The sequence below is a fragment of the Strix aluco genome, chromosome 20 (assembly GCF_031877795.1).
Source record: "Strix aluco isolate bStrAlu1 chromosome 20, bStrAlu1.hap1, whole genome shotgun sequence".
NCBI classification, from domain to species: Eukaryota; Metazoa; Chordata; class Aves; order Strigiformes; family Strigidae; genus Strix; species Strix aluco.
In genome coordinates, this window is record NC_133950.1 from 12,055,958 (window position 1) to 12,073,964 (window position 18,007).

The window sequence follows — 18,007 nt, forward strand, 5'->3', positions numbered from 1 at the left end:
CTACGTGGGATGGGATGCTGATGCTGTGGGGGAGCAAACTGGATACACGTGAACTTTTAACTGCCCCCAAGAGCAATTTCCTTCTCTTCCCTCCCACCCTCCCTGTTTCACGTCAGATTGCCTCTCCTGAAAGATTTAATACATGGCTGGCTAGCCCCCAAATTTGCTATTTTTGGATCCTGCCTCTCGCATTAATTTGCCTTCCCTCCTCTGCTATACTTCACCCTTCCTTTGGTGAGCAGCTTCAGACCAAGGCTGTTGAAACAGCGCTCAAACCTGCAGTGAGTTCAATTAAACCCACGACCAGGTGGTGAGCCCAGGAGGGAGAAGAGCCACGGTGACCCCAGCACAGAGCAGGACCATTTCATGCTCCAGCAGCTGTCGCGGCTACCACACCCCTGTGCGAGATGCAAACCCACAGGAACCAGGGAGCACCCGAGGCTGGCAGGTCTAACCGTGCCCACGGGCAAAGCGGCAACATAGGAGGGAGGAGAGTGATGGGTGGGAAGAGCAGATGGGGCTGTGCCTGCTCTCAAAGTTGTATTGCAAGGCAGGTGCCATTGGGTGATCCTCCCAACGCCCCAACATCTGGCACAAACAGCTGCTCACGCATTTGCAAGATGCAGGGGGAAGCCCACTTTGGAGAGAAGCTTCAAAGCAGGAAAGTGTAGCGAGAGACCAGGAGGCACCAAAAATCTTTACAAAACGTGTGTGTCTGCGTTTCCTCTCCCCTGCTGCTCCCTGGGGATTAGTGACAAACGGAAAAGCCATGTGAAGCACAGACAAAAGACCATCAGCAGCTCCTGCACGTGGCTGAGCTGATCATGGGAACCGGTCTCAGACTTCAGCCCTGACGGGTGAGGGGGTACGACAGTCACTGCCACAGGGCTACACCATCCTGCACAGCTTCAGCCAGAAAGGAGAAATCGAGGTGACCTCTGTTAAAACACCACTTGTTAAAATAATAATAAAAAAAATCCACCACAAGGCACAACCTCCTTTCTTTTACATGCATCTTCTGCTCTTAATCTCTATTTCCTTCTCCAGCACTCACCGTGCCAGAAAGAAAGAAGTAAAAGAGCCATAAAGAATATTAAAATCACAAGCACACGTTTTCCAACCATAAATCTGGGCTTGAGGTGTAATCAGTTCCTGTGATAAACCCCCCCCACGTAAGACAAGGAGACAGCAAAGAGAGAAAAGCATTTTCTAATGAGAGTTTCATGGAGACGGTAGCTCCGTCAGCCCTCCCAGCTTCACCTTGACCATGGGCAAAGCACCGGAGTGAAAGTCAGGGCAGGGGAGGAATTAATAACCTGTATCGCTGCAATAGCAGCTAATGGTTAAATAAGGATGCACAAAATGTAATTAGAAGGAAAGTCACACCTAGGAGAGGATTACTAAATGGACCATCTAAAATCTGGAGCTGAAGGACAGCTTTTTGGAGAAAGCCTTGGGTTTGCTCTTTGTTCGTCCTCTGTCCCCAGCTGCCCATGCCACAAGCAGCTCTGGAGAGGCTCCCCTGTGGGGAGCTGTGGGAGCAGAGCTGCCATCTCCCCACAGCTCCTCTCGCCTTCTCCAAAAGAGGGTGCCAGCCCCCACACTGCAGGACAAGTCACCTAGGGCTGGGACCACGCCATGGGCTTTGGCCAGCTCTCACCCAAATGGTCCTTGTTCTTCCCCAAAAGCCCTACGTGCAACAACATAATTTAATATAACCCTACTAATTATGGACATTATTTAAAATATCTGCCTACTTTTGGCTTCAGTTCCCTTATATATCCATTTACATTAATTTTCTTTGCTGAACACAGGAAAATTAATCCTCTAGCAACAAGCCGACGAGGATGAACCTCCAGCAACCAGCTACAGAAAAACATATTAAACACTTTTCTACCAAGACTCAAACAGCACCAGGGGTCAGGGCAGTGCTGGGAGGAGGCACGGGGTGAACTGCCCACCCCAGCCCTGTCCCATCAATTATTCCCCCTGTTGCTGGTTTTGCCACCTCCCATCAGGTCACCTTTGTGGCTCCCCCCTGCAGGCTGGGCTCATTTTGGGGAGACGTTTTCCACTTGAGCTGGCTACAGAAACAGATTTGATGTGGTGGGGAAAGGCTGGGGGAGAAGAGTCCTGTTCTCGGTCCTGCCCCGCCAGATCCACATCAAGGCAACTCTAAGAAAAGCCAGCTGGGTGAACTTTTAACCCAGTGTTTCTCACCAGGGCTTCCCCTGTGCACATCCAGGTCCAGCATGGGACTTGCATTGAGGCACCTTCATGCAGATTATCAACTTGGCCCCAACCACGCAGGGAGAAGCATCTCCATCTGGTTGGGCAACGGTGCTGCACATCCTCCAGCCATGAGCTCCCCAAGAGCAACCATGTTGTTTGAGACCAGTTTGGATGTTGTTTTTTAAAAAAAGAGCAGAAACATTGGAAGCCAAGGGGTCTAAAAGCTACTGATTCCCTCAGAAATTCTTAGGGATCTCCAGGTACATTGCAACTTCATGCTATAGCTGGGAATGCTCAACAGTAATGAGTAAAGTCGTTTGAAGCCACTGAAACCCAACAGGTTTGCAGAGATCCCAGTTCATTTAAAACTATTTTGAAAATATCTCTTATTTAATATCATTAGTTAAGCACCAGACTTTGCTTTTTACTCCACCATCATGAAAAACCACCTGCTGAGCCATTTATCTTCCCAGCCTGTGCCTGGGCTGAAGCAAGCCCAATCCCACTCAGATGAAGAGCAAAAGCCCCAGCAACATCAAACACCGCTGGAACAGGCTCTTAAGAGATAATAAACCTCCCAGAGTAGACTTCTTCACAGACAAACCCCACAGCATTCAACAGCGCCGCTTCCAGAGATCAAAGAAGAGAACGAAAGTACGATCAATCTGATGTGTTTGTTTTAGAGACTAAAAGAGAAGGAAAGACCAAGTAATTTGTTACGGAGTTTAGAGCGAGCTTCTCCTCTTGAGGACAAGACTTACAGCAGATGATCGTTCTTGACACGTGATGCAGAGCACCCCCTTGATCTTAGAAAACATTTAGGCTACTTTCTGGGTCGGAGAGCTTGCACACACACAGCGCCCTGCAAACACGACGTGCTCTCCCAAGGAAAGGCAGGAGCAGTCCACAGCCACAGTACATCACCCGGGGGGATAATCAATTAATATTTCACAAGGCACGTAATGCAAAAGCCCTTCTTTGCTCTCCTCGGTCACTCGGGTTACCCTGGGATCCATCCCAGGCTGTATCCTCATCAGCCACCCCCGCGCGCTCCCCTGCAGTAATCCTCTCCGCAGGGAGAAGGCGCAGCTCTCTCTGGCTGCTCTCTCCTCTGAATTATTTAATGGGAAGAGCCAGGTAGGCTGCAATTCTAACAGCAATAAGCAGAAAGATTTATTTATTTATGAACATATTTCAGCATCTGGGTGCCTTGTCCTAGCAACTGAAGCCAGCTGTTCACCGCTGTACCGTCACAGAGAATACAGAGGGTCAGGGACAGGTCAGCTTTAGTCTGATAATTTTGTACAGTAGCATTTGAGCCTCAAATCCACGTGTGACAGAGCGGGGAGGATCCAGCACAATCTGGCATTCTGATTTCTTGGGGTCAAACACCAGCCCTGGGAACAGAAAGCCTGGTGAGAAGCAGGCAGGGTGGAAATGTCCCACTGACTGCCCTCCATCCCAAGGAGCTGTTCCCATCCGAGGCCGCTCTCGGTGGAGATCCTATCAGGCAGATCGGCAAAGAGGTTTTCATGACCTGTGCAGACACCCACAGGAGACTAAAGGAGCTGGCTCATCCCTTACCAGGAGCAAGACTCCAGCCTCCCAACACCAGCATGATAATCTCCCCCCATTTTCCTAAATCCAGTCATCGCACTTGAGTGTTTTAAAAAGCAGGCAGAGTATGTGACACCCGCGAAACCTGAGCTGCTCCCATCTGCTGCCCCTTCTGCGAGGGATTTCTTCACAAATGGAAAGGACCAGAGCCTCAAGCTGGTGAAAAGGAGCTTCTACAGCTCTGCTGGGATGGACGGGGCTGTGCCGAGTCTTCCTGGCTCAGGATCTGGCAGAAAAACATTTCCATAGCATGGTATCCACAGACTGTCATTACACCTTGCATTAACTCACAAAACCCACGGCTGGGTGTACCGGTCCTCCAACAACTCCATCTTGAAGAAAGCATCATGGCAATACAAAGAAAACCCAGGGGAGTCTGCGATTTCACCAAGATTTTGGACTTCAGGATGTGCTTTCCATGCAACTTTGGGTGGGGGATTACCAGCTGGCTTCAGCTCCTGTGCTTCCAGATGAGTCCATCTGTCCCACCGCTGAGGTTTAATGATGCTTCAATCCCCAAATGTATTTCTCCAGGGAAAGCGCTCAGATCTTGGCTGTTCATAGCACATTATTTTGATAGCTCCAACCTTCGCCCCCTTTTTAACTCCTCTTCTTCTCCAGGATGCAAGCCACTCCCTGAGCAAGGGATCACCCCGTCCCCATGGGTCCCCCATCAGCTGTTGGTTCTGGCACCCTGGAGCTGTAGCAGGTCCCCTGGGCATGCCATCGTGCCTTCATCAGCACAGCACTCCTGGAGCCGTCCAAACCATGTGGTTTTGCAAGACGTTTACACGCAACTGAAAATGCATTCATCATCGGCTTCAGTGGGATTAGGCAGATTAAAGCAGCACTTAATTTACTGATGTACCAAGAGTGGCTGAGAGCTGAGCAGGGATGAGTAAAGAGGTGACCTGGAGCTGCTCTTCCAGCTCTGCTCTTGACCCAGGCAGCACCTCCGATTTTTGGTTCCCATCTGTGAAATGGGAACAGCGTCAGGGAATAATTTTGGTAAAGTGCTGCGAGATGGATGAAAACCATTCTATTAATGCCCAAGAGCCATTTCTATAAAGCAGAATGGAATCAATTCTCTCCTTGCAGAACAAGACACATTGGAGCATACCAAAAGCTGCTGAATTTAATTAAAATCATACTAGTGTGTTACATTACTCATCTCTGGAAAGAAGCACCTCATGCTGTGCCAAATTTTAGACACGTCCTCTGAAAAATTATGATTTGCTTTTATTTGTGGTCTGGAACTTGCAAAAATTCTCACAAGATTAATTCTGATAGAAATTCAGTGGGGAAACAGCAAGCTACATCATCAGATAACACAAAGATGATGATTTTGCAGGAGAGTACTTCCAGCATTTAGCACAGCGCACTGCACAGTGCCCAAGGGTTAGCTGCATGCCCTGCTTTATCTTTAGCTCAAATCTGAACTGACTATTTCTGGAGACTATGAGACAAGAAAATAACAGCTCGTATAATTTTATGTTTCGACACATTATCGCATTTTTAAAAAATTCTCATGTACCAATGCTTCGCTCAAGAAAGCGGTATGATTTTCTCCTCACTTCAGCTCCACGTTGATGATAACAGATGGATAAAATCAAAAGGGGAATCCAGAAATGTCTTTCTCAAAAAGAAAGGGGAAAAAAAATACCCAAACCCTCTGGGGTAACAGCACAACCAATCACTAGGAAACGATTTGGCCTAGGTCTCTGACCCAGAAGAAAACTAGATTTGAAAATGCTGTGGCTGAAAATCTACAGAGCAGGGACACCAGCAGCCCTCTCTCCTGGTGGGACATCCCCGTGGCCCTGGTTCCACCAGAAATGCATGAGAAGCAGGTTGGGGAGGAGGGAGGATGCTCTTGCAGCTCACGTGCTGGCTTGAAACCGCAGCAGCGCCCTGCTGAGCCCAGCACTGTTGGAGTGGGTTTGCACCCACCGTGGGGGGAGACGGCCAGAGCCCTCACCCCGGCGAGCCAGCGCAGCTAAGCCAAGCCCAGGGCACCTTCGCTCCAGGCTGATGGCACCGCTCGCCCGGGAGCATAAAGATAAATCACAGCCAGGAGGTACAGACCTGGGACACACCCCATGGTATTAACAACACCCCGGTGAGGCTCTACAATTGCCTAGCTTTGGAAAACACTCTGTTAAAAGAAAAATCTTGCAACCCCCATTTTTAACTTGTAGCGAAGCAGCACAAGGAAATCTTTTACTAGTCCAAGCAGCAGTCTCTCTGCTGTACCTGAGCAGCTGCAATCCTATGAAACACACGCCAATAAAAACAACTAAATATATATTTCTGCCTGCTTCCAGACCAGCGCCAGCACTGCTGAGTGTTTGCACAAAAGCACCACCAGCACGTCCCAGCCAAGCGGGGTCCTACTGTGCGATGTAAACTCGATCTAAACAGAGCACCTGGGCTGAGCCGCACAAGGACTAGAGAGACGTGTGCTTCCCCCTCTCCGGTGCGGTGCAGAGAGACGTGGTTTATCCCGGACACCTGAGTACACCCCTCCCCAGGCACAGCCCACGGCCATGCCTCCAGCCCTGAGCCCTCCTGTCCCCCCGCACCAGAAGCCCCCCACGTCTGAGCCCCCTGATTTGGACCAGCCAAGCCCGAAGCCCTTCTCCGTACCTGGGGCAAGGACTACATTTCAGAAAGACCTTTCCAGCACCTTTGATTGTCAACCTATGCACTGACCCTGCGCAGGAGAGAAAGCTGTTTATGCCTTACTGTGGCACCCCAAGGTGAGATGGTGTGAGGGTGGCCCGTGACACAAGAGGGAGCCCCAAGGGAAGCACTACACGGGCGAGTCGACGAGCAGTGACAAGGCAAACACCCCCAAAACCAGCAAGCCCCACGTGTGACTAGTAAGCAGAGCTGTGTACATCAGAACTGTATCTTCATTATGCAAAGCTGCCAGTGGGGAGGGGGCAAGAGAAACTGCCTTTGCTTTTATTAGCAGATGCTTACGGGGTGACCTCAGCAGCTCCCAAGCCTACAAAGCAGCCGCACAGGAAAACATGTCAATGATATTTCTCAGACTCTCTTAGGAGCAAGTCTGTGAGGATACAGACTTGCCAAAATAAACGTGTTAAAACTGTTTTTAGCTAGAAAGGCACTGCTTTTAGCCAAGGACCCTGCTTAGTGACAAAGGAAGAAGCTTTATGGTCACTCCTAAAGAAGGTCTGTCCATGTCACAGGAAGCCATCTCCACTAAACCCCCCTCTTGTGAGGTCTGTGGCTGAACCTCTGTGGATTTATCCTGGTCAGGACCGGTGGTCAGTCCCAGGACTGGTCCCATTCCCAGACCTGGAGCACAGGAGAGTGCTGCACAGCAACAGTACGTATTTCCAGCCACAGATTCCTTCCTCAGCCTTCGATATCCATTTTATAGCAACATTTACAGCGCGTACAATAGATACACAACGGCAGTAAAAAAAATAATGGGCAGAGTGCAATTACAGAGAGCACATTGGCAATGAATAAAACACTCCTTGTAAAACCAACCTTACAGGAGAAGAGGTCCTGTAACTACCTCCTCACCAGAAGACACTCTTAAGGGACTTACTTGTTAGCGACTTTAATTGCTTGCCATTTTCACACAAGCTGGATCCACCTCCTGTGTTGAGCTACCATCCCCAGGGGCAGGGGGACCAGAGACCAACTATGAGCAGTATGAAGCCTCCATCATGCTGCAGCATCTTTGAGAATCCCATAAAGCTTTCCCCCAACTCCCTTCTCTCCTCCAGGAAAGTCTCTTTGATCAGCTATGCTTGGGCTTGGGCCATCCCATCTCTTCCAAGAAGTGGGTTTTGCTGGCAGGATGACAACGTCTCCTTTACAGGGTCACCCCCACTGCAAACCTAAGGGTAACCCCACAGCGCAGTGGGGCTCAGTCAGACAGGAAATGGATTAAAGCCATGAAAGCTGGGCAAAAACTCTAAGTTTAATTCTGAACTGGTGGATGAAGCGCCGAGGAGTTTCCAGATCAAACACAGCTGACCAGCGAATGACACACACTGGGAGCAGAGATGCACCCCTCTTGCAGGGCAGGGGCTCAGGGCTGCCCACACAGGTCCAGCTCCATTTGCCCCCCTCTGCCCCTCTCCTGCAGGCAGGGCACTGTGCCCTGAGGAATGCTGCTCACTCAGCACCACAATATTACAACCCTGCGAATGGTGCAGGCGGGACAATTGTGACTCTCCCTTCCCATCCCTCCTCCCTTTCACCCACACACACATCCTGATATTATTGGCAAGTGCAGAAACTCCAGGGCTGATAATACTGCAAACCTCATTTTGAGCACATCAGTCTGTTTTAACAGCCTACCTGGGCAAAGCTGAGCAATGCTGAACCTCGTCAGCAAGGCACAGGGTTTGCAGGCAGAGCAGGATGGTAGGAAAGTCTCCTCTGGGTTAAATCCCCACTGATGGCAGGATGTTGGTACAGCTCGTTTAGCTGCCTTGAACTTGACAGGAGGTGGCTCCAAGCTGGGCTAATCCCAGTGTCGAGCTTCTCTCCTCCCAGCTCACCATCTGCATTGTAGAGCTGGGCAAAATGCAGACACGATGGCCTGGACAGTGGTCTGCACTAAACAGGGTGCCTGCGGGCACCCCAGCCCCAACACCCGCTTGGCACCAGATCTGCCAGGGTGGAGGGCACCCACGGGCTCAGGCGAGCACCAGAACTGGTGCCAGCCCCTACCCTGGAGAGCCAGGAGGGTTCCTCTCCTCCACTGACGTGTCCAGCCTCCTGTAAGCAAAATAACAAATCCCAGCTCCCAATGTACAGGACTTTCAGGAGACTCGAAGGCATCCAAAGCATCATCTCTCCCAGACCAAACCTGCCCTGCAGCCACAGGCAGGCAACAGGCAGCTCCCAGCCAAGGGCTTGCCCTCGACTGCCAGCAAATCTGCTCTGTCACCCCAGGGCAGGAGACCTGCAGAGGTTAAATTCCAAGAAAATCTGCATTTTGGCTTGTATTTATTTATTTGTTTAAATGCAAGGTAAACCTCAGCCCAGGGCGTTGGGCTGGCCTAGCTGTGTTTGACTGGAAGTAAAACTAATGTCACTTATTCTTCCAACCAGCTGCCCCCAGGGAGCTGTGCCGTGCCACCGACCTGAGGGGGTCCTGTCTTGGCCCCCAGGATGGGGAAAACACAACCATCCCCTTCTCCACCGCCCGGCCAAAGTGCTGCTCCCACAGAAGAAAACCTCCTCTTGACAAATAGGATTCCTCCCTCCTCCCCATTTGCAAATGTTTTTAAATCTGTTTTATTAACTGCAGTGTCTTCTGAAGAAAGTCACTTAGAGGTTCAGTTCATATATAAAGGATTTACTTAGATTAAGGGCCTCAGTAAAAGGCCTTTGAACATGCTAACTCCTTCCCGTTTTCAGATGGTTTCACTGTGCACACATTAAAAATGCATGCAGGCAGCATGAGCCAATATTCCTTAACCTCCTGCTTTGCTTGCAAAACTCTGCTTCCAGGAAAAACATATATCTCGGGGAGATGAAAAAACACATGCCCCCTCCGCTCACAGCTCACATTCAGCCCACGGAGCTTGCTAGCACGAGGTGGACGATGGCCGGAGCCCAGAGGATGCCGGGATGTACCACGGGCAACGGACAACAGCCAGGGCTGAGCAGGAGAGTCTTAAGGGAAGAAAAAAAAAAAAATTAAATCCTGGTTTATTGGGACCTGCAACAAGAAGTCCTGTTGTCCTCCAGAGAGCTGAGTTTCCTCAAGAAAACTTGGAAAAGGAATGAAAACTCATGCTCCAGAGCACAGGAGAACCTTTGCACAGCACCCCTGTACAACCAGGCTGCTCTGCCTGCTGCAAGATCCTCTCACCTCACTTGGAAGCATCTAGTGCCAGTCACCGTGAGAAATGGGGTAATGGAGTTAACGGGCCATGATTATAGGTCTGCGGTGGAAACTCCTGGCGTCCTGGCTATAAAATAAAGGCTCCTTGTTCAGAGACAGCCACAGATGGGCAAGGAGCATGGTGGTAACTTCTCACTGTGACTGCTGACAGTTCTCCAGACAGAGAAAGGAAAGGATGAGAACTAACAATTAAAAAAATCCCCTCTCCTTAGCTGACGGGCAATGCTACACAATGAGGATCATTTCTTTGTCCCCACACAGAGCCCTGTAAAACCACGCACGGATGAAAACCCCAGGAAAAGGGTATTATCACATTACCACAAAGCCTGTGCTCCCAAAGGAGATCAAAAGGCAGCGCCCACAACAAGCCAGGTGAACAAAGGCATTTCTCACCTCCCCATTTCTGAGAGGGGAAAATAAGATATACAAAACTAAGGGATTTGCCCAGGATCACTACAGGACCAGGGGCAGAGCCAAGATAACGTAGTTTCACACATCCACTTTTCCTTCAGCACATCTTTATCTACAAAAGCATCTTTCCTCTGAACACCTTAAATTAAAGAGAGAAAATGTGCCTTTTTCTAGGAGGCACCAATAAGCCTCTCGCCATGGAGGCGCTTGTTATGCACGGGGCACTACCCAAAAAATAACCCAGTGTGGTGGTGGCGATCCTCGCAACTACACGCTTCTTCAATTAGTGGAGAAACATCGTCTGTGCTGTTTGTACAGCCCCGTGCAGAAGGGAAATCTCGTTTTGCAATCCTTACAGACCATCACCTGCTAGGAGGTGAGACAGCGATGCACCGTGCTGGAGGGTGACACCGGTTTCTTCAGGACTTCTGAAACCTGCAACGGGGACTAGAACAGAGGAGGAGGAGGAAAGACGCAGCGCAGGCTGTAGCTACAGCTGCAACAGATTAAGCCCAGCCTTAGCAGTGTGCTGCAAACAAAACATTGCATTCAAGATAATTTTTTGCCATGTTTTGCTGCTTGTAGGTTGTTCCTTAGAAGAAACACTCTGTCATCTCAACACAGCTATCCTGATAGCTATCTGATTTACTCTGTGAAACAGGGTTTCTCTGGCAAGGCTCGTGTATCCAGAAATTATTAGACAGAAAGACTATTTTTTTTGCACTGAATAGCATACAAGATTGATTTTTATTTTTCTACCCTACATGCCATGAAACTTATTTAAGGACAAGTAATAGGCTTTGGGGTTTATTTCATTCTTAATTTGCGTGATCCTGATTCTTAGACCCCAAAATAGGGGTTGGAGCAGAGCCACATTCATGCTATAGGGCTGAAAACCACCCAATCCATATCCCATCCTAATTGCACTGTATTTACCATGGTTTTGAGCACCGTGACTAAGCCAAGACTCTTCCCATTTATTTCAATGGCAGCATCTTCACTGGGGGAAGGAAGGATAGGGACCCCAATTGTCAGCGGGGACCCCAGCGAGCTGAGGGGCAGTGGTGGCCGGCGTGAGCAGTCCTCTGGGGAGCAAGAGCTGCTTCTGGTTCCCAGAGATTAAATTCATTCATCTGAAATTAGTTTCTGTCATTGAGGCTTTTGTGACGGTGTTGTAAGAAATCATCCAATTAAAAGGAAAAAAACATGCAGCAATGGACAAAGCGAGGGCTCTCTGACGGCAGGGGACATCAGTGATGGGAGGGGACACCCCCATGGTGGGTATTTGCCAGCAGCATTTTCTGTTCTTGCAGAGCTGGCAACGCCAGGACAAGCAGGAAAACAGAGTTAGAAGTAAGGACCCACTAAACTCTGTGCTATTCTTGTGTAATTATGGTGCCAAAGGCTTCCAAGATAAGAGATTTTAGTGGGAACCATAAATGCTGGTTGTAAAATGAATGAGAAAAAGCCACATATCCACACGAACAGCAAAGCCTCCCTGCCCCCTCCCAGCTATCGCTCAACCAGCCCATCCCTGGCAGCAGGAGACCTCAACAGAAACACCAGTGATTCAGCCAAAGCCTTCGCAGAGGACAGCCAGCTCATTCATCCTCTGAACTGACACCAGGACCTCCCTGCCTAGGGAAGGGCTTTGCCAGGGGTGACACATCGCAACCGCTTCCAGCCTGCCCCAAGACTTAAACCCAGCCCCTGCAGAGGCACTGCGGCTCGTGCGCTCTCCCATGACTCCCTGCCTCCAAATGCCTTGGATGCTCTTTTCCCTTCAAATAATAATTACTACAGGCTTCTCCAGAACTCAGGGCTACCTGAATAACAAATAGTCCTTAACTTACAGCACGTCTTATTCCTCAAACCTTTGCCCCTTGAATCTCCCCCCAGCCCTGGTGGGATCTGTCAGATTTGTGTTTAACACATGGGAAGCTGTCCCCCTCCAGCAGGATCAGTGTAGTTAAGGCTGTGAAAATAAGTTCAAACAGTATAAATCATGGCATGGGGTGGTGGGCATGGGCGGCAGGGCTAGAAGTAAAGCCAGGGCCCCATCCAGCCCATATCCCACATCCTGGCTGCATCCTGGAGCTGTGGCTGTGCCTGGCCCCAGGATGCAGCCGCAGGCCAATGCCATGCTACACCCCGAACAGAACAGCAGCAAGACACGTTCTGTGGAGAAAAGTAAATAAAACAACCCCCCAAAAAATAATGGAAAGGTACTTTAGGCTGAGAACTCTTCCTAGTTAGATCTGTGGTCCTAATGAGATGTTGCCAGATTAATAATAAAAATGCACACTAACAAGAAAACCAATTGCAAACCAATTTTGCAGGGAATTAAACAAAGACCAGGATAACAGCTCTGCTTAATAGGGTTGTCTGCTGTTTTTATTCCTCCTCCATTGCTCCTTCAATTAGCAGGGGAGGAGGAGCCCCAGCAGCTGGGCAGCCCACCCTGGGTGCCAGGGCCAGGTTACTTATTAACCCCCATTACCTGCTCTGGAATGATGTGCCTTTGTCAAAGCCAGGAAGACATTTCCCAGCTGTTAGCAGCTGAAAGGCCACCTGGGCACTTCTGCACAGACCAGGGAGCGGGGCAGGTGATGGCTGGGGACAGCGGGGTGACACCACAGCTCCGTGGGCAGGGCAGAAGGGACGGGCATTGCTGGGGTCCCGCTCCTCAGCTGAACAGCCCCTGCAGAGGGGACCTGAGCAAAACCTCCAGCAAGAGACACGAAACCCTACCCTGCCACCCTCCCCAGCAGGCATACTGCACACAACTTGCAACGTTTTCACTTATTTGTAAACTATTCCTGAGCAGCCTGTGCGTGCTTTCACAAGTAGCCTACCTACATCCCGAAGGCATCCTTGATGTCTGTTTAACCCTAATATGTGTAGCTTCTGAAGAGTCTGATGTGATTAAGTACTAGGAATATGGATAGACAGAGAGAGAAACATTATTTAAAGCATCATATTGAAAAGATCTTACCTAATTCCTTTGGTTTGAGCAATACTGTGGAAGGAGAGTCTGGATACTGCAGAGATCACCTGGAAATGAGAGAAAAAGATGCTGCTGTGCTTTACTGAAGACAGAGGAAGGTTTGGTGGGAACTCAAGGACCTGGCAGCCCGGTATTTGGACCTGAACTCCCACGGAAATGGATGTGCTCCAGCCCCCCCCATCAGTGTCACTGTACATCACCATCAGGGCTCAGAGGACGCTATCAGTGCAAACACCGCTTCTGGTTTTACCACTGAGCATAAAAGACATTTAACCCTCAGCTATAAAGATACCCATGACCTGCTCCAATAGGTTTTAAGCAACACTGAGAAGCACTGAAAAAACACTCTTACTTTGTATTTTATTACAAAAGATTTATAACTCCTTTCGTCTCTTCCCACATGAAATGATCTTATTGAGGCAAACTTGCCAAGACTTAATGGTTTTGACTTCTTGAATTTCAATAAAGATGCATCATCAGTTTGTCAGAGGTGAGTGCAGACCATCGCCCTTTTCTGGCAGAAAACAGCCAGAAGTGATTCAACAAAGAAATATTTTCATCAGCATCACAATCGGGAACAGTAAAGCCACCAGGTTTTTCTGAAAACTCCTGATTTTTCTGGAAGTTTAAATCGCTACGCAGAATTTTCAATGAATGGTTTTAGTCTCTTATAGATATAAAACATGTTTTACTCTTGTTCATATTCATCATTTCAAAGCTAGATTGAAAAAACAAACCTATTATTTTTGGACTGGTTTCCCATCCACTGGAATGAATAGAGATGCCTGCGTCCAGGACACAGATAAAGGACTTTTTGAGCCGTCCCTGCTGTCCAGGGCCCCCAGCTCTCCTCCAGGCACACAAACCCAACACCACAGGGGTTGTGACTGCCTGGAGCTGCCCTGCACCCAACCCAGCCATGGGGGACCCCTTAGTGCTGCTTTCTTTAGGGACCACTTGCCCCTGCTGCTGAGGGATGCTTCCCTGGCTCGCTAAGCCACTGTCAGGTCAGCCAGCCTGGGCAGCACGTGCCGTAAGCGAGTTAGTGCCTGACTTCTCTCCTGGAACTGCTGTTGGTACTCAAAACCCCTCTCCCTATGACGCTGTTATCCCAGAATGTCAATCAGAGTCGCATCGTGGATCCTTGTGCACATCCTTCCCACTGCAAGAGGTATGCAAGCACCAGGCTCGTTTTGGGGGGATGCAAGCACATGGCTCCTCAGGACCGCGCTGGAGCTCCTCCTGCTGCAGCAGATCCTGCTCTAAACCCTGTCTTCTCCACACTTCTGCAACATTCATCCCTTTAATTTTTCTTTTCTTTTACTGTTGCCATGAATTCCAACCCAGCTGTCAGTGCCCCACGCGTGGACCCAAAGCCAGGGCAGCAACAAAGGGGCTGCCACAGTTTGGCATTTAGCAGTTGACTTTCACAAGGAGAACAGAGATGCTGAATTATTCAACAAGGCCATCGAGACTCTCTGAATGTCAAAACTTGGCCAAGTTTCTCCCTGGTATAAAATGTCACTAGCGGGAGTTCAACACAGAAAGGAGCTCCAGAGCAAGAGGGAATTTTCCTCCCACCTTGGAAGCCTTTATTGCCCCCCATGCAATACTTCTAGCAAAAAAGCATCCTTCTACGTCTTTTTTCCTTTTTTAAGATGTTGCTCCTGACAGTTCCCACTAAGCAGAAAACATGGGTATTTTAATTAGGCAAAGCACTACTTTTTCTACTTCTGCCATGAGCATATTTTGGCCTATTTCTCTCTCGGGAGCCCATCTGGATAGCTATCAGACCACCACCCCTGGCACATCTGGTCTTACAGGGATGCCCTGGAGCCACTGATCACAGACCATAATTACTGTGCAACTAGAAGAGAAATTGTGAACTTTCTCAAGCAGAAATTCAGTGTCACAAATGTAAATGCAGTGAAGCTCCTCATTTTACTGTAATCCAACAAAAAGCAGCACGGAGAAAGGTTGGTTGCTTCTGGAAAAGGTGCTTCAGCCACGTGCTCTCCTGCCAGTGAGCTGCAAGCTCCCAGTGTCAGGTTCCCACCTCCATTTCAGGGAGGTGTTAAGCAAGCCTGGCTCTCCGAGTCCCCCTCACATCCCTCTCTGGCCGGCCTCTCATTTGCTCTGGCTTTGAGGAGCATCAAGCAAAGATGTGGCTTCTGGTAATGTCAGACTTCAGTGAGCAAACCTGCTCTGGAGAAAGCGAAAGGGGCTGAGCCCCCTTGGAAGGAGAAGGCAGCCCTGAGTGTGAGCTCCACACGAACCATGCCTCCCCCGCGCTCTGAGGTCCATGCTGTCGCTTCAGTCCGAGTTTTTAAATAAGGTTGGCTTTGCCTTTAGAAATTTTATAAACAGCAATGGGAGAAAGCAGGTTAAAACATAACCAGGCGTCAAAGAAACCAGGTCTTACTCCCCAGATTATCAGCAATTTAAAAGACCACTCTGGGCATATTACTAAATTGCTCTGTGCCACAGTCTCCCACCTCTAAAATTCTCCCCAGTTTGGGAGAGGAGGTGGGACTGAGTTCATTAGCATCCATGAAAGGCTCATTAGCATCCATCTAGGGCTGGGCAAGGCAGGGCCGCAGCACAGAGCATCGCTGCCAGCGAGTGGTACCTGCAAATGCCAAGATCAAACAGGGTGCAGAGGCCCCGCTCCGTGGGGCTTAAAATAATCCAAGGGAAGTCCTAGAATGATTGAATGAGTCTCTTCTGCGGTCTATTATTAGACTTCTAAAGCACAAAAATCAGTTTATGAATCAGACTGTTATACCGCAGGGTTTGACTTCCAGGGAAATTTAAAAGTGCACTGTTCTCTACGCCAACAATTTTTACTTTGTTCTTTTATGAAAAGCCCCAAGCGCTGAACATCCTGGCACATCAAAGCCTGGGACCTGGTTCCAGGGACAAGCCAGCACGCACAGACACGCTTGACTATGCTTAGGCTCCCAAATCGATGCTCAGGTGTGTAAGCAAAGCGACCCACTTTGAGGGATCAGGTGAAGCTTGGCATCTCTGAAAATGAGACCGAACAGTAACTGTCCCAATATCGGGGAGTATTTTTCCAACAACAACTCCTGCTAAGGCAGTGGCCAAGAGCAAGAAAAGCCAAGTGCAACCCCAGCTCCTCTTACAGCTCCAGTGCTCCAGCCTGCCAGCCCCCAGCCAGGGAAATGCTTAAGCATGCATTTAAGGATAAGTAATCCTCTCAATTTCAACAGGATTAAACAACATTCTTAAAAGTAAGTCAATCCTTAAGTGTTTGCTAAACTGTGTCTCATTTTCCCTGTAAAGCAGCTTCTTATTTGAAGAGAAACCCAGTCATATTTCCTGCCACTCCCGGCTATCATTTTCTACTGGGCCAGGCAGGATCCGTGTTGTTACGCACCCACGCAGCAGTTGGCACGAGGAGTCCCTGATCTCATCTGAGGCTTCTGCAATACCAGGACATATTAATACAACTAATACAGATATGACACTAACTGGAATTATAGTTCACTGGTTATTTATACCTCCCCTTTCTTTTATGGCAGCCTGGAAACGCAGACGCTTTGTTTCCCAAGGCAGATGGTATTCCCAAGGCAGACTTCTTGCCATGGGGTATCAGTTCCCTTCAGATTTATGCTTATTATTTCATAAATTCAGATCTTGGGGTTTCCCCTCTTAAAACTAACCTGCTGCTCAAAACCAGCAAGCTGGTAGAACCGAGGCTGCTGCATCCTGGAAGTGCTCCTGGAGCACACTGGGAATTGTGAACAACAGCTTCCAAATTTGCTGGTCCCTTGAACCATCCTTGAACAGGCTAAAACGACCAAAACCACATCACACCCCAGTGTCGTGCCACCACACCAGCTGGGGCAGCACCGGGGGCTCTCCCGGCCCCCTCAAGAAGCAGCAACATCCCCGGGGAAAGCACCCTGCTCAGCACTGACAGGCAAGAGGGTTAGCAAACTCATTAGAACACGTTGCTTGGGAAAACTATACTTTTATCTGTGCATTTGTCTTCCGGGAGAAGGAGGGCTGTGGGTTTAAACAGCAGGGGCTTATGCAGATTATTATTATTATTACTTCTTCACCCATTTCTCAATGCAATTTCCTCCAAGAAAACTGCATTCAGCATGCAAACATTACCATAAAAACTAGATATAACATCCTGCTGACAATAAGATGCCAGAAACAGAGCTATAAAGGTATGCAGTGCAGGTGATGTACAAACAGACTTTCTCTACGGTCGACTTGCAAAGGGTTAGTGGGAAATTCCTGGTGGTTTCACCGTGCAAGGTGAGGGATGCCCTTCGCATTCCTCACGGTCCAGTTTGCCTTGTATTTTTAGACATGAGCTAAATCCAACCACCCAGCTGATCATTTACCGACCACCACAACGCACGGGATGAGATCATTGCTGTGAATCAACAGAACCAGAAACGAAACACGAGGGCCATGCGCATGATTTCAGAGGCTGAGCATCAGAGCTCTCAAGGAGACCCTGATTTAAAAAGACACCAAGTTCTGCACTTCATGGGAAGAAGAAAGAAAATGAAAAAAAAAAAAAAAAATTGAGTCTCAAACTGGGTTCCTCACATTCATTGGTCCTGTTGCAAGAAACCTGGCTGAGTAAAGAAATGGGATTTTTGAAAAGAAAAAAAAAGAAAACAAACAAAAAATCCACACCACCACCATAAGAAATCCACCACTTTTCTTCTTCCTTACTACCAACACTTCTAGGAATTATGGATTTAAAAATAAACTGAAGCAAACCAAAAAATAAATCATTATGCTTACTGCTCTTCTATTTCCTCCAGCATTGTTTATTGCTGATGGTATCT

At 48.8% G+C, this 18,007-nt stretch overlaps 1 protein-coding gene across 3 annotated transcripts in view; it reads right to left on the reverse strand.

Moving 5' to 3' along the window:
• Nucleotides 1–18,007, reverse strand: part of VAV2 (vav guanine nucleotide exchange factor 2) — a 149,344-nt gene that overhangs the window by 39,308 nt on the left and 92,029 nt on the right. For all 3 annotated transcript variants that reach the window (XM_074845922.1, XM_074845919.1, XM_074845920.1), the window contains exon 3: nt 13,158–13,216. In XM_074845922.1, coding sequence (XP_074702023.1) covers nt 13,158–13,216 — 59 coding nt within the window. The remainder of the gene's footprint in view (nt 1–13,157; nt 13,217–18,007) is intronic.